Here is a 21,970-nt window from a genome sequence, read left to right as displayed (position 1 = left end):
CGCGAGTTTCCGACAATGCCTCAGCTTCCTGTGTATGTGTGTGTGTGTGTGTGTGTGTGGTAGTTTTCGTGTTTTTGCTGCTCCTATTTTTGGGGTGGTATTGCACGCTTCCTCCTGCGCGTGAGCTTTCCCCCCCCCATCCGCTGCTTCACCTGCCACCAAACATGGAGCCGTTTCGATGTAATGGAAGAAGCGTATCTCATGAATTTCACTTTGTTGCGGGTTGTGCCCGTATATACGAACGAGTGTATGTGTGTGTGTGTTTATATGGGTGAGTTTGATTGCGTGAGCTCCCCTAATTCGGTTACCGAAATTCTCCGAACATCAACAACGGGCCTGATGTTGGGCATTCGCACTTTCCAACCCTCGTCGACGAAGTCCAACAAGTTAAAACTCCCGTTGGGTTTTGGGCAGCAGAGAAGTCACCCGCGTTTTTGTGAATGGTTGTGTGTGAAAGTTTTTCCCTCCCGGGGAGAAAACCATGCTCACAACTCATCGCTGCATCGGTGGGAGTGCGTACGAGTGTTCGCGAGCGCTCGGGGAAAAACACGAAACTCACGACTGGAAGTGTGAGAGCAAGAGTGCGCGAGAGAAACACACCCGGAACTCCCCGAAATGGTTGAGGGTTCACAGTGTGCACCGTGGAAGCACATCATCGCTTCTCATCGTCGCTACTCACTGGATGTGTGTAGCTCACAGCGATGGACGGCTGTTCACAGGTGGCAGATTTCGGCTAGCTGTTGCTGGATGGTTTAGTTTTTTGTGTTGTTTTTGTTTTAGCTTCTCTCCATATACTTCCACTCTTAATTTGTTTCCTTTTTGGGTTGTCCTCGAAGTTTGAAGCTAGGTGCGCTTCCTGCCGTGCGCGCACACTCGTTCCCTTTCGTTTGCGTACGGTTGTCGATGGTAAAATCCACTGCCCGTGAGCACGGCAGCTACTCACAGTTGTTGCGCGTGTATACTGGGTGGCATGATGGAGCCGAAGGTTTTTGTTCCACACATGGATTGTTTTGCATCCGCTGAAGGTGTATCAAGAATGATGGAGATTTAAAACAGAAAGTCCCCAAAGCTGACATGGCAACTAATTCGATGGATTGTTTTAAAAAGGGATTTTAATATGAAAAACTCCCGAGCAATCACAATCAATAATCTTTTCTGCGCCTTTGTGTTGAAAAGGTGGTAGCAAGAAAGTCACAACAAGTTGATAGTGCTGTCATTACTTAAAGGCTTACCAGCACCACACTTTCCCTCTTATCCTAAATACAACCCCGCGTCGGTTCATCCCCATTTTGTATTGCCCATCATTCAGCCCATCAATAGCGCCATCGGCTTCTCGTTGCTCATTCATGACCAACTGATGATTCCACTTTGGCTCGGCTGGCGCCGGGCAAATGGCAGTGGCATTAATTTTCGGAACGCAACCCCATTCCTTAACGGTGCGGGGATGGAAGACGCTTCCCGATGTGCAATAAAAATCCACCCATCGAGCATATTTCTTCGCCCGACACAAGTCGATGGAACCGATGTCTGTGGGGTCCCACAAGGCGGCCCAATGGAAGACAGCAACGACTGACGGGAAATTGATGAGGACAGGGCGTAAAGTGCCGAAGCACAGTGGCAGTGGGTGGTGCTACGACCTACGATTTACGATGTTTTTCGTTTGATCGACCGAAAAACACAGCCCGCACCGTCAACGGGGAGGCCGCGACTGATGGGGACTGAGTGTCACTGCACAAAAGTAGCCGGGTTGGGCGCAAAGCGATTTTCGTGCGCGTGGCGTGGGAAAGATACAGGGAGGGCGGTGCGATTGTTGGATGCTATTTGAATGAAATTGGAAACTAAATACGATCGATTACTCAAAACGAAAGAGGCCATCGGGTGACGGTACGGAATCGGACGGCATTAACGCCAGCGGTCTTTGGCATGATGGAAGACGAGCATTAAGAGCTTCACGCGTTTGATTTGTGTGCGAGCGTGTTTCGGACGTTGATTTTCATCGACGATCGGGAACGATGAAGCGATGGAAAGACATCCCACTCGGAGCTCGCGTCCCATTAAGTGGTGGAAAGTGGGTGAATTGTAATGATTTTTATGTTTACGGTTTCTTTACACTTTGCTTCTTCCCAACGCGCAGTGATTCGGTCCGAATGGAACCTCCCCGGCACGGAAAGTTTAAGGTATTTTGTTTTATATTGAACTTCTTTCACTGGTTTCTGTCGATTTCAATCAACATGAATTTGAAGCGATTGGTTGTTGGTTGGTTGGTGAAAAAAAAAGAAACATGCATGAAGCTCGGTTTGCTTTTATTGTTGCAAATGGTTTCATCGATTGAACGATTGGGGCCATGCACTCGTCGAGTGCTTGCTTTCCTGAGAGGTTTTTGGGCGGAATGGTGAAAGTCAATGTAATGTATCATTCTTGCAACGCCGTCAGCAGTACGATAAAGGATCATCTTTCGCATCGGCTGCGCACCGGGACCGGTGGCATTGCGTCGTATCATGGCAATAATACAGCCCTACATAAATGAGTGATGTTCAATTAGGTACAACCACTGCCGCACCCATTGGCAACGGGTGCGGAGGTGCAGGGTGGGGCAGCACGGTAAGTGATCCACAGCATGGTGCCATTTGTCTTCATCAATGCGTAATATGAACCCGATTGTGTGTATGCGCGCCCGTAAAGTGTAGCATCCCGCTGTACACACCGCAAACCAGGCGTCTCCATTGGCGTTGGTGCCTGTTGCCGTCTTCTCATACGCACACTTGGATGTTTCTTTTCGTTTTTATCTATCCCGTCTGTACGCTTCATTGTGTGAGCAAAGTAACATAGGTGAAGAAAAATAATAAAAAAGAAACAAAATGACACCATCTACCACAAAGCACGGGGGAGCGAAGGACACGTTTGGACGGGTAAGCCCACGGCAAACTGTGGGACAAGGCTAGCGTTCGGACTCGCATGATAGCACGTACGAGCAAGTCAACGTCCTGAACTGGTGGAATGAATATTTGTTCATGCTAGCAGCGAAACATTGTCGTTCGCAGGTGATATGTGAGATGCAACATTGCGTGACAGTTTTTAGGTACAACTATACCTTACAATATGCCCTAAAGAGATTTAACAGTAAACTGTCGATGCTTGTAGAAGTTTCATTGCAGTGCTGAAAAAAAGTTTACGGTGTCTCTTTTATTTATTGTAATACGTTTTAGAATCATTGTTGACCATTTTAAATAATTTTTACCGTAAAACCTACTTTAATGTTTTTTATGTTCAATTTTCAATTCATGTACGGAAATTATTATCATCTCCATCGTTCACAATCCAGCAAAATGCTCTCATATACATGCGATTCTTTCCACCTAACGGTGTCTGGATCCGGGAGAGTGTGTGCACTAAAGAAAGCAAACATCCGAACACAATAACAAGTGTCAAGTTTCACGTGCCATGCAGTGAATCGGCCCTAGTGCTTACCCATGCCCGCTGACTGGCGGGATGCATCTTCCTCAAACGAACAACTATTTTTCCGTGTCAGAAAACTCCTATCGGCGCGAATAAGCTTGCAGCCAGCAGCACGCAACGGAAGATCATTTTCCACGGCATCACAAACTTTAAATTGAACATCGCTTTCCGCCACACATTAACGGCTGTACTACTAGGAAGTGATCCATAATTTAAGAGATACAAGCTAGCGAACGGGAAGTCTACCGTGCAACTAGCTCGACTACCCGGACGCATAAAAAGAGGTTCCACTGCTGAAACCGAAAATATCACGTTCAGTTTAATTTATTTCTAAATTTTCGCTTCTTGATTCCGCTTGAAAATATCGCTAATAATCTTCTACCAACCAACGCGTCAAATTTGGTCCGGTGTAACCGGAAGCACTGCTCATAAAACTTCCTCTCACCATCCTGCCCACAATGGCAGGGGGAGCTTGTTCAATATAAGAACCATTGCTTCCGGAAGCGATGAAAACACCAGTGCACAGTGGTTGCAGACAGGGATACAATAGGTGTTTAGTGGAGTGGTTATAAGACCAACTGCAAATAAATATCTGTCACTATACCGAAAAGTTTAACATGTTCTTAAGCTTCAATTTTAACATCGTAATTTGTTGATATCTTGTAGGGAAATAGTGAGAGAGATATATTAATATATAAGTTTTTATTATTCACGATAGGCCGTATTGCTGAGAAATTTATGATTAGACGTACATGAAATATCTAAGAAAATTTAAATGTACACTTGTTTCCATTTAGTTAGTAGTAGATTCAAGTGTTTTCCAGTACTTCGTTTTGTAGCATTATTTAGTAAATTGTTTATGGAAGTTACAATGAGCGTAATTGTTTCAGTTTTGGTGTGATACAGGCTCGAACATAAACGTCCAACCACATGTTACGGCAATACAAACACCAAACTTTAAGTAATAAGAATAAAAATGAGTCAAATTACATTTTTGTTAGCCTGATTATTTTCTTCTCATATTTTTTGTAACCATGGGTTTTAATAATTTGTAAGATTCACTATGTACATTTTGTTACTTTAAGCAATCAATATAAATATAAAATGTTACTTTGATAATAAATTATGGAGGATATGTTTATTTTTTTATATCTTATTGCTACAACAGTTTTATATAGCTCTTCAGGAATGTCATATGTATATTCAACCAGAATGATACCAAAATATAAATGATGTAAGCAATGTTTTCATGTGTACCATTTGCAAAGGTACTAGAAGGTATTAGACACTTATCAGCTATATAAGGCTTATTTTTTAAGTTGAACAAGGTTAATTTTTCGTATAGTAATTTGTACAATAACTCTTATCACTTTGAATTATGTATATTTAATGTATCTAAAAAATAATGTATTCAACATTATTTTCCATACTTTTAAACCATCCAACTCGTGCTTGATAAGTTTATTATTCACCACCCATTTTTTACATCAAAATTACAAATATATGAATAATTTGAATTGTGATCTCGATATTTGTATGAATCACACCCACTGTGCAAAAGGGATCAGGTGTTTTTTACCGCCCAAACAGGCTGAGGGTAAAATTGAGAAATATTCAAAACCGAACATTGAAAACAAAACAGCAGAAGAAAAAGCTTCCGTTTTCTTGTTATTCTGTCTTTCTTCCCGTAGCACTCGGGCCGTGTAAAAATAGGGTACATTTTTTTTTGGATAAAGACCAAAAATATCACCTTCCCATCAGGCCAACCGATCCAGCGGGCCACCAAAGCGCCAGCAGCAGGAAGTGAAAGTTTTTAACCAAGCGGAAAACATCGTTTCCCATCCCATCTTTGCCCCGGCAGTTTTTCGCAAAACCGGTGGTGAGCGCGATGGAGTGCACGAGGGGATCAAACCGATAAGTGTGTCCTTGTCGTTGGTGCTCGTGAATAAAGGGACAGTTTGATCTAATTACGGCCGAATGTCATAAACTTGCCCGTTTCGTCGTGCGTCGGCTTGCTGCCTTTGCTAGCGTGGAAGAGTTTGTTGCTACACTGTTCACTGGGTTTTTGTTCACTTTCTCATTACATGGCGCTTGGGAGTGAGTTGAGTTTTTGCTTATAAATCTTATTGTTTCAAGCTCAAAGACAAAACAAGCGAACAAAAAAAAAAGAAGAGAGAGAGAGAGAAATGAAAACGTTTGGCCCGTGCATTATGCTTTAGCGTAAAAGATAGCCTCCGCATATAAACAACCGCTGAAGGAAGCGCTGAAGATGACTTCGATATAAAGCGGTAGCACGTTCCGATGCCTATGGTGTGCTGTGCACCGAAACAAAACGGACTCCTTCCGGTCGATGTCCGGTTTTGCAATCTTTTCCACATCATTAAACTTCGTTTATGAGCGTTTGTTTCTTTTTTTTTCTCGGTTTGCAACCCCATGTCAGCGCTAGCGGCCTGTAGCGAAACGGGTGACGCTCGTCAACGCTCATGCTAGCGAAAGTGTTACGAACAAAAGGCACAATGATGCATTGACGTTCCGGGTGAACGGGATGGTACCGTGCACTGGCGTAAAACCAAACAACGGTACTATAAAAAAGAACCATCCCTGAATAATGACAACACTTTCTCGGCAGCGCTGGGAACGCATTAAAACCTTAAGCCGAACCCTTCGGGATGAGAATGATGAGAAAGAAATATCAAATCATTCAAAGTAGCGTCACCACACCCGGGCAACGCTTCACCGAAACAGCCCAGCTCATCAAATTTAGTGACCATGAATCGTAACTAATGGCGATGGAGACGCCTGGTGTTTTTCGTGGCCTGGTGAATGCAGAAACCTGCAAGAAGGGGCAAATTTTGCGAGATGTTGCGCGATACCGTGGTGGGGCTGTACAGAGATGCCCTACCATCATGAAGCATCCGGGACGAACAAATGCTTAACGTTTGCTGCGGTTCATGTCACTGTTTTGCCGCACACAGAAAAACGGTGGTGAAACTGCAGCGAAACAACACGATAACACGCAGCAACATTACAGTGCTGCCAAACATGATGAAAGATTCTCCATATTCTTTCCGTATTTTTTTCCGGCCCTGCCGTACCTTGTGGAAGGATCTTGGGCCGGGATCGATAAAAAGTGAACCACCACCAAACCCGGAAACCTTTGCGCGGAAACCTAAACAAGTAACCAACCGTGGTGGAAGCTATTTGTAGTGGGAAAGTGGTAATGAAATGGGACACTCTTGGGGCTTTGATTGGCATGCGAAGGAAACGGAGAGCGAAAAAGAGTGGGTAAGAAAGGAACGCAAAATCTAACTGCTGTTAGCTGGCCGATAACGGTTGGAGGACGATGATTTATTCATCGCCATTTGCCTTTGGAGTGATTTTTTCGTGAATGACACTGCCGGCGGTCAATATGTTTCGGGCGTTGTGTTGCTCGTTTTTTTTTTGTATAAGAGTTTAGTCAGTGTGTTCTTGGGGATGGAGCAAATTAAAGGTGTTCTTTATGCGACGCTTTCAAAGCGTGATAGCTGTGTGTGTGTGTGTGTGTGGCGGTAAGTGAATTTATTCTTATCTCGGGTCTACATTTTCTTTTCGCCATCTGCTGAATCAGGGTTTGCTTTTAACCGCTTCGATGGCCAGCTGCTGCCGACAGAAAGGTAGCAGAAAAAATACGATGAAATGGGTTAACATTGTTGCTGACTTTTGTTGAATTTAATTTGATTGTGAAAATTTATTTTACTCTTTATTATTAAAAAAACAACATTAACACCCAGAAATGTTCCAATTCAAGAAAGATTGATTAAGTTACTGTGTGCTTTTATGATTAGAGCGAAATATCAAGCATTCCGAAACACATATATTTATTGGTAAAGCAAATTATTACATTAAATGTAAGTTTTAGCTTATTTAATTGAAGAAAGTATGCAATATAAACTGTCAAAGTCAAAATGACATAGAAAAAGCGTGCGCGTGAAGATGAAGGATATGATTTGAATTTGTTATTATGTTTTAAATAATAAAAAATCATCTTTATTAACCCGACTATAATGAACTATTAAGTGTTACGTAATATGCTAGGTTACAACTGTATTTATAAAGCACCTTCCTTCGCAAGATTATCCTTCAAACAATAATCCGCCATCCCGAATCCTGGTTCGTTGACCTCGCCAGTGCGTTGCTGGAAAGGATTTAAGTTTAACTTGAGATCATCAATGTATGATGCAGTATTTTGATGTTTGTTTTCGCCGTAAGTATTGCAAACACACCACATAGTCTCACAAAATGTTCAGGCACTGTCTCATCGTGTATTGGTTTCTTCTTTCATTACAAATCTATTGCATTCTCATAACAAAAGAACACCTTTTTGCCAAACGGAATGAATCGACGATGCTTCACCACTAGCACTGCGTTGGCATTGTGTTGCTTCGAGTGCAATTATAATTAAAGTGCATCATGAAAAATGATTCCACTTGTGCACCCGCTATGCGCCGGGGCAACCGTTCGCCAAGAAGCACCGGCATAAATGTGGAACAATAATTTCACCCTTCGGCCAACCCGAAGGATTCCAGCGTTCCATTCCCTACCGGTGAGTATGGCAATGAGCATGCATCAAAATTTATTGTCTTTACCAACCATAATTTATGTAGCACCGTTTAACGAAGCATTAAATTGAATGAACGGTTTAGGGTGCCATCCCAGCGACGATGAGGTAAGTTGATGAGTTATTTTCATGGTAAGCCTTAGCTCCATTTTGGGTTGTTTTTTCTTTAACATTGTTGGTTTCAGTGATTATTTTTTTAGTAGAAATTTAATTGATTTACAGTAAGGAAAATGGCGTCATCATGAAACAAAAATAAATAATAAAATATTCTACTAATATTAAAACAAAATAACCTTTAGTCTGATCACTGAAATACGAAAATTTACACAAGATCTAACTTGTTGAACAGTCCTTAACGAAACAACGTGCTAAACGTGCCGTATTCGGCTCTATTGTTCCTTTCTGACAACGTACCGGTTTGTATAGCGATTGTAAAGCATCACAATCTAATGCTTCCATACGTTTTCCACGACCAAAAAGGCAAATAAATCATCTAGAAGATGCTACGAGCAACGTACTCCCCCCCCCTTCCCCCCCATGCACACAAACCGCACACATACATTTACATCGTATGACGAGCGTTTAGACTTTCGAAAAATCTATACCGAAAAACGGAGCACGACCACCGATGTTTGATTTCAGTGCCGGCTGGTTCGGTCCAGTGCGTGACCGAAGATCGTAAAAAAGGCTTAAGTTTCGTAGAATGGAATGTGAAGCAGAAGAAGCGCCGAAAACTAAACAACAACAAAAACAAACCGATCAAAAATAACAAATTTCGCTCCGCTTGAGACGAACAAAACGCATTCACGGGGCCCTGAGCTGGGTTGCTGGAAGTTGCTATTCTTTTTGCCACACTTTACTGAACCAAAAAAAAAAACCGGATCAACTTGTAGCGGCACTTCGAATGGTGCCATACGAACGTCTGTTTTTCTTTTCGATTGGAACGGCATTTTGCCCTTCACTTCGGGTCGCACCTTTGCTTTGCTGCTGCCATAAAAAAAGCAGCCCTAGCTGCAGGTGAACCGACGCTTTGCCGAATGTTTTGAGCAAGACATTTTTAATCCACCGAAGGCTGGGAAGTGTGCGTGCCGAAACCGGGACCCAAATATCGATGACAGCGCTGAGCGCTCGAAATCAAAAAGCTGCCCTTTTTTCCCTCCAAGATTACGGCTGGCAAAGGATGCTTGGTGTGCTCTTTCAATAACCGAGACTGGTGATGAGTCCAACCCAGTGGAACGAGAGTGCACCGGAGGGTAAAAGTTCTTGATATTCTTCCTGTTTGCTTTTGTAGCATGTTCTCGTTTTGTTTTTTTTTTTTTGCTGGTGCTTTCAAGGCAAAGAGGCATTAGGGACATTTCCCACCCTTAAACTGTTGAAGCGAACCGGGTGGGGCAGGTGGAGAAAAACGTGATTTTATGCGATTTTCGATTGAGTTCGCTGTATCCCGGCGTACATTGAGGGGTTGTTATGAGGTTGGACGAATTTGCCCAGAATTACGAACCACCGCACGAGGGGTTTCGGGTGGGTCGACAGCAGAACCATTTACGTGTGGCCTTGCAGAAGAAGAAAAAAAATGGGGGATGTTATTCAATGACTTTTGGGGCTGGTGACAGCAAATTTAGGAGTCCATTTTAACGTTTGGATGCTTCTGGTTGTACGCTACCAGACACACCAGAAAGCAACACACCGTTTGTCGGGATGCAGTTTGAAAATGGTAACAGATTAAGCGATTATGAAGCAGAGAGTGAAGAGGACAGGGAAATGTGTGCCATAATGTGTATGGGAACGGCGCAAAACTGTTCGAAAAAGGGGTTTTTGTAGGGTTGGTTTTCCTTCCCTTCATTCCTTCCTATCGGGAAAGCGAATGGGTAGCTTACTGTTGCGTAAAGTAGCTAAACAAGCACATAAAGTGGATGGTACTGGTTTATCTTTTGGCTGTGAGTTTAAACTGGTTGCTTGACAAAATAATTGAGGTTAACTGGAATAGGAAGTATTATTTGAAAAGGTAGAAAATTGACAACGATTGAAATGCGGTGCGGCTGAAAGTTTTACAATTAATTTCATGTATACAAATCTTTATCTCAAGGCAGAGCTTGTGCTTACTTGTGGTTGTGGAATAGTACTCTGTTAATTTTAATGAGATAATGTTGACGAACTCCCAGGACTCATATATCTTTCAAAGTTTTGGTTACTTTCTTACTTATCAGCTTCAAAGCCGCGGACTGCTGTAGGAGTCTTCTAAACCGCTGACGAACGCCATCTGCGTCATCTGCCAATCCTATCATACATCTTTACTGAGCCTATCACACCTCCCTTTGTTCAAGTGTACACCGTAAAAGTACTTTACGGACTGGGTCGTCCGGTATCATTCGCATTGCATGACTAGAACTTCCAGTGAGCATTTTTTAATGATTTACCCATGGAAGCGGAACTGTACTGTGCTTCTGTGTGAATAGCTTTCTTTCATGCAAAGCTCAGTTGCTTTAATTACGAATTAACTCCATTTTTGTGATTATGTCCGACTTTGCATACCGCAGCTTAATTTGACAGGAATATGTCAACAATTTGAAATCTGTATTCTGTTGGAAAAATCAGTAGAAACTGATTAACACACCCAACCTTCCATTCTCTCACTCTTCTCACCCGTCGAGCTTGGTGTCAGTAATTACTTCTTTCGCCTTTTAAAATGATACAACGATTCGTCAAGTGCGGATTCGAAAATTGCTTCCAAACAACTTTTCCCCATTAAATTACTGCATCACCATTTCGCTACGCGTAACCGGCGTCGCGAGCTGTGGAAATGAATCAACCACCCGCGGGGGGTCTAGTTGCGACTTCTGCCCGGTACTTGCGATACAATTTTAAGCACATTGTCCCTGCTTAAAGAAACCGTCCCTACCCATTTCCCTACGATTGCGACCAGTTGATGCGATCATCGTCTCATTGGTATGCAAATCAGATTTACGGTGAAACGGTACCTTCAACTTTCACGTCGCTGTTCGCCCGGGGTACGGATCCTTCTTCAACCTTCAACCGAAGACGCGCATCCTCAAAGCAAAAGTGTGAAAGTGAAGAAAGCGCTCGACGTCGAAAGGAATTAAAATTGTTGCCCCGTTACGGTCGGTTTCCAAAATGGCGCAAAAGTACGTGGGCGTGGAGCTTGGCCGGGATTGCGAGCGCCGTATTTTTGCACCCAGCACTGTGCCGTAAATCCAGTACAAATCAGACCGATGTTTTCGGTTTGGGGTGAATTAGCGATGCCTACTTGTGTGCGATTTCAATTCACTATTATGCCTACTGAGTTGGGATCGTGTTTATGCCACGTGGATGAAAGCTACGGGGAGCTTAAATCATCAGTGGGTGCACATCGTGCGATTGACACATTCAATTGTTCGATTAGTTGATCATTCCACGAAATGAAACACAACGCACATAGCGCGGTGAAAATTGCGCAAACCGTTCTTGCAACTTGTTTGCCAACATGATTATATAAAGCTCCTATTTCCTGCCATTTTTCACACTGTATCGACAAAATGTGAAAAGTTATTTCGGGAGATAAAAGGGGATTTAATGCATCTCGTTATTTTGATTCGATGTTCGGTAAGCTATTTCTTGATCATCTGGTTTCACTCCTCTGCAAAAGTGTACTTTCATTCATAAGTTTTGAGTCCTACGCACCGTCAACGTCTTTTACAGGGCATACGGGAAGGAAAACACACGTGGCTTGGTAAGAGGGTGGCAGCCAGGATACGATACGACGCCAATCGTCCCACCAGTGGAAGGATGCTGATTTGTAGGAGGACGCATGAATGAAAACCATTTCTAATTTTGGGTCCGTTAATGCTTGACGTAGGAAAAGGCAAACGTAAATATCGTTTAGATGAGAAGGTACGGTACTAAGAAGATATGCAAATACGACCACCAGGCTCCAAAAGTGGAACGCGTGCGCAACGTCTTCGGGAGGTGTATTTGTTACGTATGAGTGAGTCGCAGTTTACAGGCAGGTGGGTGGGTGGAAAATCGTTTCTCCTGCGGGGTTACCAAAGCAATAACAGAATCGATTTTGTACATTTCAAATGTAACACAACGATGACGATGATGATAATCATGATGACGATGCTAAGAAACCCTTGGTGATAAGCAGCTCTGGAGTGAATCTTTAAATTGAACAACAAAAAATAAGCTATACGCGTTGTTGGAATTAGATTTTGCTGCCAGCGATGCTCGGGGAACGTTTGGAGCACTTCATTGAGGAATGGATGTTTGACTAGCTACTAATCAGAAATTCAACTTGCCAGTATAATGGTGTACACTCAATAGTATACTATAAATAAATTGTTTTGCCCAACCATTTCCATCTTACTGCGTCATGCTGTGCTCGATGTTGTTTGTTTTTATCGTTTAAAGAGACGCATCAAGAAACACGGCAAAGAAATAATTCTTGATAGATGGATAATTAAATGTAAATATGAATTGAAATATAAATTTCGATTCCTCATTACTATTCACGTCCACCTAGGCAAACACTCCCCAGGGAAACTGAGCTACTTGGTTCCCGCGACAGACGGAAATTCGTAGCACGGTAGCAAACTTTTGACAGTACTAATGTTAAACCGATTGCTGATATCCGCACGTGTTACTTATTCTCATATTGAAGTGATTTCACGATATCATGCTTGTAAAGATTAATTTTGTGTAAAAGTATTAATATTTTGACACTTTTTGTCGTACATTTTAACACTATTTGTTGACAAAGTAATCATTCGCTGCTCGGGAGTCGTAACAGGAACCCAAGTAGTTGGAAATATAACGAGATTGTTTATACATGCGACACCAACCAGCAGCCATATCTTCAACAATCATTATCCTGTTAAGTATCTGATGACAGAGTACTCCGGTATGACTGTTTACACAGTCAATGCCTATCGGTTTTTTTTTATTATAAGTTAGACGGGTCGGGAAGTCGTTAATTTTTCTTTAGTTCTTAATTAATCATTAGCCATTGGCCTTAGTACACTTTTTTGGCTGGAGTCTTGTCTCATGTGAAGCAACAAATTCATAATAACTGGAACGTTTCGGTTTGCACCTTCCAAATGCAGCGACTCTGCACAGTGACGGACAAATTGACGATCCAGTCCCATCGCTGTTGATGACAGTTTCCATTTCGCTTGACCTAACCCTGTGCACTGGAGTCACCCAACCACGTAGTGCACGAGCTGCACGTACGGTACGTGCTTGACGAACCTTCTGACCCCGTGTGTGAGGTTTAGGCTTAGAAACGATCCGACACCCGTATCCACCTAGGACGAATCCTTATGCCTTGCACCTCGGGCTGGTCTAAACTGTACACACCGAAGGATCAGCACACACACACATCAGCTCACCTGCCTTTGTCACTGCTGTCGCAAATCGTGACCAACAACGGGGCGCTAGGTCATTCGTAAAATTTAATTAGCTGCATCAGATAACACTGCGAGTGCGAGTGGCACCGGATCGGACGGACGATATTCGAAACCCATCGGACCTGCTCCGTACAGGAATCTTGTCCGTTTCTTCCGGTGCAGTGTGAAAGACACGTTTAGGGGTGAACAAGAAGACGCGTACAAGATTCCACTAGGTGAAAAATTGTTAGTCCACCGTGCAACCCGCTTCGGTAGCACCGTTTCCTGTTTCTGTGTTTTTTTTTGTACACATGCTTACCATTCCTGCAGGTGCAGGCAAGAAAGGACAACACATTTTTGCCGCGTGAAACAAACCAGCAGACGTGCGTTTCCAACAAACCTCGAACAAGCGTTGACTCGAACGATAAAGGTGAAGCTAATTGCTCCAGTTTAGCTTGCCAGCGTTCGTCGCATTAAATTGGTACCGATGTGGGGAGTTCTTGAAGCTGCTTTGAAGTTTAACTCATTCAGCAAAAATCTCCCGCATCGGTCAGTGCCGGCTGAGCAGCTGGTTGGAAAGCGGCCAAAGATGGTTCTACTGACTCGGGTCTGTACCCGTGTCTTTCCTTTCTTTCTCCCATTTCCCAACGGCGTTATCGCGGGGGAGTTTCTTTCCATGGAATCAACATTTATTCCGCTTTTCACGTGCGCACCATTCCTTATCACGCCTTGTCAAATTCAGCTGAAGTTTACGCAACGATTGTAGTGAATGGAATGAGAATAGCCGAAACGGCACGTTGCACTTGGGATGGAACATGGTTTTCCTTAGGGGTTGAGTTGTGTTTTGGATTCTTTTCGAAAAGATTATTCTTGTTAATTTTTTCGCTCTCTTGAAGCATTATTCATAGAAATAAAGAAAGATACCCTTGGAAGTAAGTCGCCCTTTTTCTGCTGAACGGAAATATATCCTTCAAGTGCAGGTGGTTGTAGGCGGTTGGAAGCGCCGAGATCAATGGGTATATTATAGGCTTGTAGGTGATGGTATATTCTGTTTTTGCTTTAATTGGTAGTTTTTTTTTCAGTCGAATAGAGTGAAAGTTATTTGAAGAATTCGTTCAGTGTTCTAATGTTTAACAATGTTCACAATTGTGATATTCAGATGCAATGTATCTTGCTTAAATAAAATACAAAACATAGAAAATATTAAGAACATTATTCTTGACAATTATGGCCATGGAAAAGCACTCATTTAACTCATGCCACGTGATAAATGGTGGGAAATGTTAATGTTGTAGATTTCATTTCACATTTGTTTCGAAATTTGAATTGAAACCTAAATTCGCTTTTTAAAGTTGATGCATTTTTTCACTCAGTTTGTTCCTAAGTATCACCCTCAGTTTCGCAGTTCGAAATTAGGTATCACAACATTTAATGTGGAAATTGATATCATTCCTTAACAAAACGTCCATAAGAAAAGTGAATGATTAACTCTCGCTTAAAATATAGTACAGATTGTAATATTTGCATCTCTTTCCCGAAAGCAGTTATTAAGGGATGAATCGTTTATGTCTCTTAATGCTTTGGTCTATTAATTAAAGCCAATCACCGCGGCGCATTCCAGCAACAAGCTTGGGGGACAATCATTATTTACAATCATTTCCAGCGTTTCCCATCCAAATCGCTCCAGTAGCATCCATTTCCGCCACATGTCAAGCTCGTTTCCGAAACGGAACCACCATGGAACCACGGTTTGTGGTTGGGCATCAGGAGATAAATCATCATTCCCAGTGATACGTTTGTGGAAAGAGCGAGCGGAAACCGAAAGGATGGATAATATTTTGTCGGTAGTTTTGTAATCCACTCGCTTACCGGGCTGAGTGCTTTGCTCGGTGGATTAACGAACAAACGATAGGTGTGTCGAACGGTGGGTTGGAAAAGCTGGTGGAAAAAAGGATCCAAACTCAGCTATCCATCCGTCTGCCGGTGTGACATGACAGATGAATGACGCAGGCAAAAAGTCTCCACCGAGCAGCGGCAGTTTCATTCATTATGCAGTCCCAAGCACCGGTTTCCTTTTCCTGCGGCACCGGTGGGGTTTCATCTTGAATCCCTAATCTCGGTAGGAAGAGATTGAGCCAGGGGTATGTTTGAGTTTAGATGGACAGCAACATAGGGGGCAAACCCTATGCCAGCAAGGTAATGATACCGAAGGTACCGATCGAGATCCTTTCTTGTTGTTGTAGGTGTTGAAAGATCCTTTGGAACAAAATGTAAACAACCGACGTTCCTGATATGCTTGCGTTGCAAAACCGTTTTTCTCAAAGCACGCACTCACACAAACTCAATTCGACGTTCTGCACATAGAGGGATGAAGCATTTATGGGTATCAGCTAGTGGCTAGCGCAGCTGAGAATATGTTATGCTCTAGAGCCTACCAGGCCACTCACTCACACAGACACGCACACGAACAGACGGTCACACACGAACACACACATACACACACTAATCATACCTGTTTGCGTACTAGAATCGAAAAACGTACTCGTGGTTTCCACCGTCATCGTGCCGATGGTGCCGTCGATAATTTGTGCGCTCGAATCTCGCCTGCCACGATAGCTGTGAAACCAAACATGAGAGAGAAACTGTGTGAATGTATGTATGTGTGAGTGAGGGGAAAAGCAGTTGCGGAGAAAATGGCGAACAAAAGCTTAGCGAGGAGCTTTTCGCCGTACCGTAAAATGTGGCCGCATACTTACCGGCTGGTGTCATCGCTTTGCGAGCTTTGTCGGCGAAAGTTACGGCAGCGTATCATCTCCTCGGTGGTACTTTGGCGGCGAAAGCCCCGTGCAATCAGGATCTCCTCTGTGGTTGACTGGCGACGGATGGAGGGACGGGCCGAGCTTTCGGTTTGTGGTGGTGGTCGGGCGCAAGGACTTGCATCGCTGTCAATGGAGAGAAGCGAGAAACAAACTCGGTAAAGCATCAGGAGCATGGAAGCTTTCATGTTAGCAAGTGGCGGCTGTGTAGCTCTTACCGTGATGAACAACAGCTGGAGGAATCGGGTGAACGTGGCTGCCGAGCGGCCGATGATGATTGTCTTCGCAGGCGGCGGCTGCGTCGTGGGCTTCCTTCACGTTCGTGACTACGGTCTGGTGATAGATGGGAACGCGAATCACGGCGTCCTCTGTGGAAAGAAAAACAGAAATTAGTCGACAGATAAAACTGATAAATTAGAGTGAGTTGCTTGATTATAAACACTAAATTATTTTTGGCATATAAACATTCGAAATTCCATTTGAAATAATTTGGCATATAAATATTAGAAATTCTACATGAGAATCATAAATACAAATGGTACACATTTCGTTACTTTCGAAATGGAACCGAATTTAACGAATTTTCAGCATCAGCAACATTTAAAGCAAATAACACAAAGGTTAACGTGGACCACACGTAAAAGACTGGGCGTCTCCATCAGGGACGAGTATAATAAGATTGCACATTTTTGAGTCCTTGTTTGGCCTGACTTGGCCTTTTTTAATTAAACACATTTAACGAAATGGTTAATTTAACTCTTTTCTAACATTTGGCATCAGCTGTTTTATGGAATTTAGTTTCCGATAGGGCAATAAAATCAAAAGTTATATCAAAAGGATGAATCACGCATTCTCCTTGAATGTGACAACAAACTGTGTTGCTATGGATACCATTTTTGTGGCAGAAATAATTGACTATTTTGCTTTTCATGAACCTGTGGTTGTCTTCAATAGCTCGAAATTAAACAAAAGTTATCGTCTCATGCACTTTCCACCTGTTTCTTTATCTGTTTTCTGCCATTTCTAGTTTTCTTTGACTTTATTTAAATGTCGCCGGATAGTCAGTCCTGTGTACCATGTGTACTTTGCGGCTTAATTTGTTGTCTGATATGTAATGTTGGGAAGAACTTCGTTCGCAATCCATGCTACGAGCGAAAAAATGAAGATTTTTTATTACAACCTATTGCCTTATATCTTAGTTCCAACAGATATGCCAAAAGTTAAATAAACAATTCTACTTTATGAAATAATGAAATCACTTTTAACGGTCTAATTGAATGTTATTCTATGAACTGAGTTCACTCACCTAGAAGCACTATCCGGACTGAGACTGTCCCTCCTAGCCTGCCGTTCCGGTCCTTCACCATCCGGACTGAGCGCGGGCTGTGAGCTTCTTCGACTCCAGCCACCCGGAGGCAAACAAGACTCGTCGTATGCCGTGGCCTAAAATTCGAAAACAATCGAGAAAAGCGGTTCAGGCCGGAACCGGAAAGGACTATCGGCCTTCTCTAACAAACTTACCTGTCGCTGAAGCTTCGAGAGCCGTTGGGCCCTTTCAGGGCTGACGCGCGAATCCCGGCGGGTCATTTTCGTGCCACATTGGGTAGTGGAATCTCGGCGTCCCTTTTGAGCGGTGGGACTGGTGGCCGGCGGTGTAACCGAGCTGGTGATGATGGTGGGTGGTGGTAAAGCCTGACAGGCACTATCCACGTGCCCAACAGCGACAAACAGTGGACCCGAGTCGGACGCGGTGGAACTGGTGGACGGTCGCTGCTCCTGCCGGAAGTTGGGCATTTCCGCGACAACGAGCGAATCTTTGCGCTTCCGTTGTGCACCCACAACCTTGGGTGGTGGCGGGGGAGTTGCCGTTCCACCGATGGTGGAGTCACGGCGCGATGATCGATCACGGCTAGAGTCATTGGAGTTTCGGCGTGAACCCTGAAAGGATGAAGCAACGTGCGATATGAGAACCGGTTTACCGAAAAACATTGCTTATCTCTTCTGCACTTACATTTCGATAATTGTCCGCCGAGTAGATGTAATCATCTCGATCTCTTTCACGTTCGCGATCTCGCTCTCGCTCTCGTTCGCGTTCCCGTTCCCGTTCGCGTTCTCGCTCTTTTTCGCGATCGCGTTCCCACTCGCGCTCCTTCCGGAAGTCGGATGCATGTGAATCGCGCCGGTAGGACCAACTCTTCACACCCGAATCCGCACTCGATTCGCGACGCTTCCGTAGCGGCGGTGCGTGGCCTGAATTGTTCTGATTGTTGTACGTTTCGGCTGTAGTCGCTTTGTTCCAGGGCAAGCTGCGCGCCAGATCGGCAAGTGTTTCGCGTCGGTTTAGTGGCGCTTTTTGCCGTTTCGAGCCTCCACCGCTCCATTCGCGCAGGATGTCCGTGAGCTGGGCGAGTGAGCTGCGTCGTCGTCGTTGAGCACCTGTGAAACGGTGTGAGTGTGAAAGAATTAGTAATCAGCGTGATGGATGGTCGGAGAAATTCGCTTACCCGGTGGTGGTGATGTACTAGGTGGTGAGGCACCAGATATCTGTGCTGCCGAGTCCCGCCTTCCTCCTAAGCGTTGTCGGATGGTGGACTCTTCGACCTGTAACCGATGGGGAAGTTATTATTACTCTTACACCTCCGCAAAGCGACTCCGTATGGAGCGAAGTACTAACCTGCTCCCGGACCAAATCGTCCCAGCCGTTTCCACCCTGCCATACCAGTCCCACTTGGTGAGACATGATAGGCAGGTTGCAGACAAAGCAGATCGCCGTCATGGTCCTGATAGGAAGTGCCGAAAAATATACGAAATACACAAAACAATTAACATGGATGCTCCGCTATGCTTACAGAGCGCGTGTACAGAATAGAACAACTTTTGCAGCATAACCTCTAAGAAGTGTTAAACAGCATGCGTTATTTTGTTTTGTAACAGGTGTAAAACATTATGCGAGCCGGTGTATTTTGTGAAATGCAAGCAATAAATGTTTCTCAACATAACAGGAAAGCTATACTCTTAAAAGCGTTCATCTCTCATTGAGTTAAAGAAGAAAAAAAAAAGATTAGCCTTCAAAAGCATATAAGCGAAGTGTGTTAGAGTGTTGTACTACTGTGTCCGAAAAATAAAGTGACTTTCCGTTTTTTTTCTAAATGGTTTTTTTATTAAGCCAAATTAAGGTCATTCCATTCGAAGTAATCCCCTTCCGATGCAATGCACCTCTTCCACCTCTGCTGCCACTCCTCGAAGCTGGTGGAAAACGCGGATGCAGGGATGGTCTTTAGTTCCGCCGTCGCTGCGGCTTCTATCTCGTCGATAGTGTCAAAACGGTGTCCCCGAAGCGACCGTTTTAGCTTGTTGGAAAGCCAGAAGTCGGCTGGTGCCAAATCTGGTGATTACGGCGGTTTCGGAACAATATAAGTGCCAATTGTTGTGAAAAACTCCCTCAAAATGATGGCCGTATGGGAGGGCGCATTATCATGGTGCAAAAACCAACTGTTGTTTTTCCACAAATCCGGCCGCTTTCCGCCGGCCGGAAATCCCAACACTTTCCGAAAGGTCTCGTATCGTCAACCGACGATTGTTGACCACCAAATCCTTGATTTGGACGACGTCGGTCGAGGTGGATGGTCTTACCGGACGGTTCTCGTCTTCGACCTTCTCACGGCCATTCTTGAAATCACTGTACCATTTGTACACATTTTTCTTCGACATAGAATCTTCCCAAAAGGCTTTTTGTAACATCCGCAATGTTTCCGCAGCGTTTATTTCATTGCGCAAACAAAATTTGATACAGGTGCGCTGTTCCACAAACTTAACAACTTGGTCATTATGGACAAAAACACATGGCGCAGCTCCGAAAACAAATTGTCACTACTAGCCGGGTTGATGTTGTGACTTGAAACTTGGCAGATCTGTCAAAAACATACATATTGACAAACGAAAAATAAAAACAAGGGGCTTCTTTAGGTGCACGAAATTTGACATCTAGTGTCACCTTACTTTTCGGACACAGTAGTATATGCATGAAACCAGTTCTCGGAAGGGTTTTATGAAATAAATTAGAATCAAAATAGATCAACTATAAAATTTAACAAATATAGAAGCAATGAAAAGGTAAACTAAATATTACAATGGTTATTTATTTTACTGAATGGTTTATATTCTAAAATATTCTCATTTTGAATCTTAAATTACAAACATTATAAATATATTTCTTTCCTTACTAGATTACTTAAGGATTGGTCTATAAATAATCAAAATATATGTTGAATGTTTGACAATTTTTGCATAAGACTTTACTAAATTGCAATAACTGCTTAAGCTTACTGATATTAGTCAGAACGCTAAAACCATGGAGCAATATGAACAAAAAGGAAATGCAACAGAGGATGAAAAAAACGATGTTTTTAGCAAGCAGCTTTTGAATATCATATCCAAACAGAAAAATAGGAAATCTAAAACCATGTGATTGTGAAGCAATAGAGCAGAACAATGGGAACACAATGTGAAACGCAGAAATGAACAATAAACGCAAAAAAATCTCTTAAATCGGAACTCATAAGCGAAAACACTTTCAGTGCAAGCTTGTTCTCAAGTAGAGGGAAAGAACATAAATAAATTTATATTATGTCACGTCACAGAAGAGGATAGAACGATTAGCAGAAACAACGCAAAGAAAATAACGATTCACTGAAAGCCGGAGAACTCCACGAACTGAGCGATAGCTAGAAAGCGTTAAAAGGAGAAGTGAGCGTGAAAGAGCAAATACAGTTGCAAACGATCGTGCGGTTTGCTAGTGAAGACGTGGCGATGTGAAATTTGGAAACCGAAACAGAAACGAATGCATAAACAAACGAACGGGAGAAAAAGAAAATAACACCTGTAATGGCGCAGTTTTGCCATGGCTCATATCTACGGCCTATACTGGAAGATGAGGAAGTTGTGGGGTTTCTTGATATTCTGTTTGATGATGTTCAGATGGGCTAGGGCTTGTTGGTGATGGTGGTGGTGATCGTACTGATAGTTGGTGGTTGATAACAAAATGGCGTCGATCGAATTGAAAGGCTCTCGGGATTCGGGATTGTCCTATGGGATGCTTTGAACAGTTATCTCCCGCCCTTTAGCCGAGATCGTGTATGGTTTCTTCGCTTTGCTATAACGATCGAGTTTCACCGATTCCAATCAACTTCTGCGGCCATCAATTTAACAAGCACCGGTGGGAACAACCGCATCGTCACGACTACGCTGATCGTGTGCTAACGCTGTGATCAGTGAAACATTTTTGCTTCGGCCACTACACACTCGGTCTCAAATGGGGCAATTGAACGACGGGGCCTACGAGGCGCACGGGGAAAATCTGAGGCTGGCAGTAAATTTTGAACAACAAGTTACCGAATTTGCATCGAAAGTTCCGAATCGTCGGTGTTGGTGTGAGTTTTGTTCTGCTGATGTCGAGCTTGATGCACACTATCAGAAAAGCCGATCAGGGTTTTGGAAGCTGTGGGCTTTGTATTACAGCTCTAGCGTCCACAAACAAAGGTGCTTTGATGTTTTGTTCGCTACTACTTTCAATCACCACCGACACTACTGCCAATCTCAATGCTGGAAGTACAGAAAAATGTTTGTTTTGATTGTTGAATTGTTTTGCATACTTTTGATAGAGGAGAAACGGGGTACGAATGGGTATAGAAGTGAGAGCGTATTTGTAGAAAGGATGAAAG

At 43.4% G+C, this 21,970-nt stretch overlaps 1 protein-coding gene across 1 annotated transcript in view; it reads right to left on the bottom strand.

Moving 5' to 3' along the window:
* LOC128299607 (uncharacterized) overlaps positions 1-21,200 on the bottom strand; it is a 122,341-nt gene extending 101,141 nt beyond the window's left edge. Inside the window, exons 1-9 of the mRNA XM_053035613.1 lie at positions 21,130-21,200; positions 18,925-19,030; positions 18,755-18,851; positions 18,262-18,686; positions 17,772-18,188; positions 17,557-17,693; positions 16,469-16,618; positions 16,191-16,376; positions 15,977-16,050 (exon numbers count right to left, since the gene is read on the bottom strand). Of these exons, the coding sequence (XP_052891573.1) occupies positions 15,977-16,050; positions 16,191-16,376; positions 16,469-16,618; positions 17,557-17,693; positions 17,772-18,188; positions 18,262-18,686; positions 18,755-18,851; positions 18,925-19,030; positions 21,130-21,152 (1,615 nt within the window). The 5' untranslated portion in view covers positions 21,153-21,200. The remainder of the gene's footprint in view (positions 1-15,976; positions 16,051-16,190; positions 16,377-16,468; positions 16,619-17,556; positions 17,694-17,771; positions 18,189-18,261; positions 18,687-18,754; positions 18,852-18,924; positions 19,031-21,129) is intronic.
* Positions 21,201-21,970: the final 770 nt, after the last annotated feature.

The sequence above is a fragment of the Anopheles moucheti genome, chromosome 2 (genome assembly GCF_943734755.1).
Source record: "Anopheles moucheti chromosome 2, idAnoMoucSN_F20_07, whole genome shotgun sequence".
Classification (NCBI taxonomy): Eukaryota; Metazoa; Arthropoda; class Insecta; order Diptera; family Culicidae; genus Anopheles; species Anopheles moucheti.
Note: the sequence above shows the minus strand (reverse complement) of the source record. Positions and strands in the feature narration are given on the sequence as shown.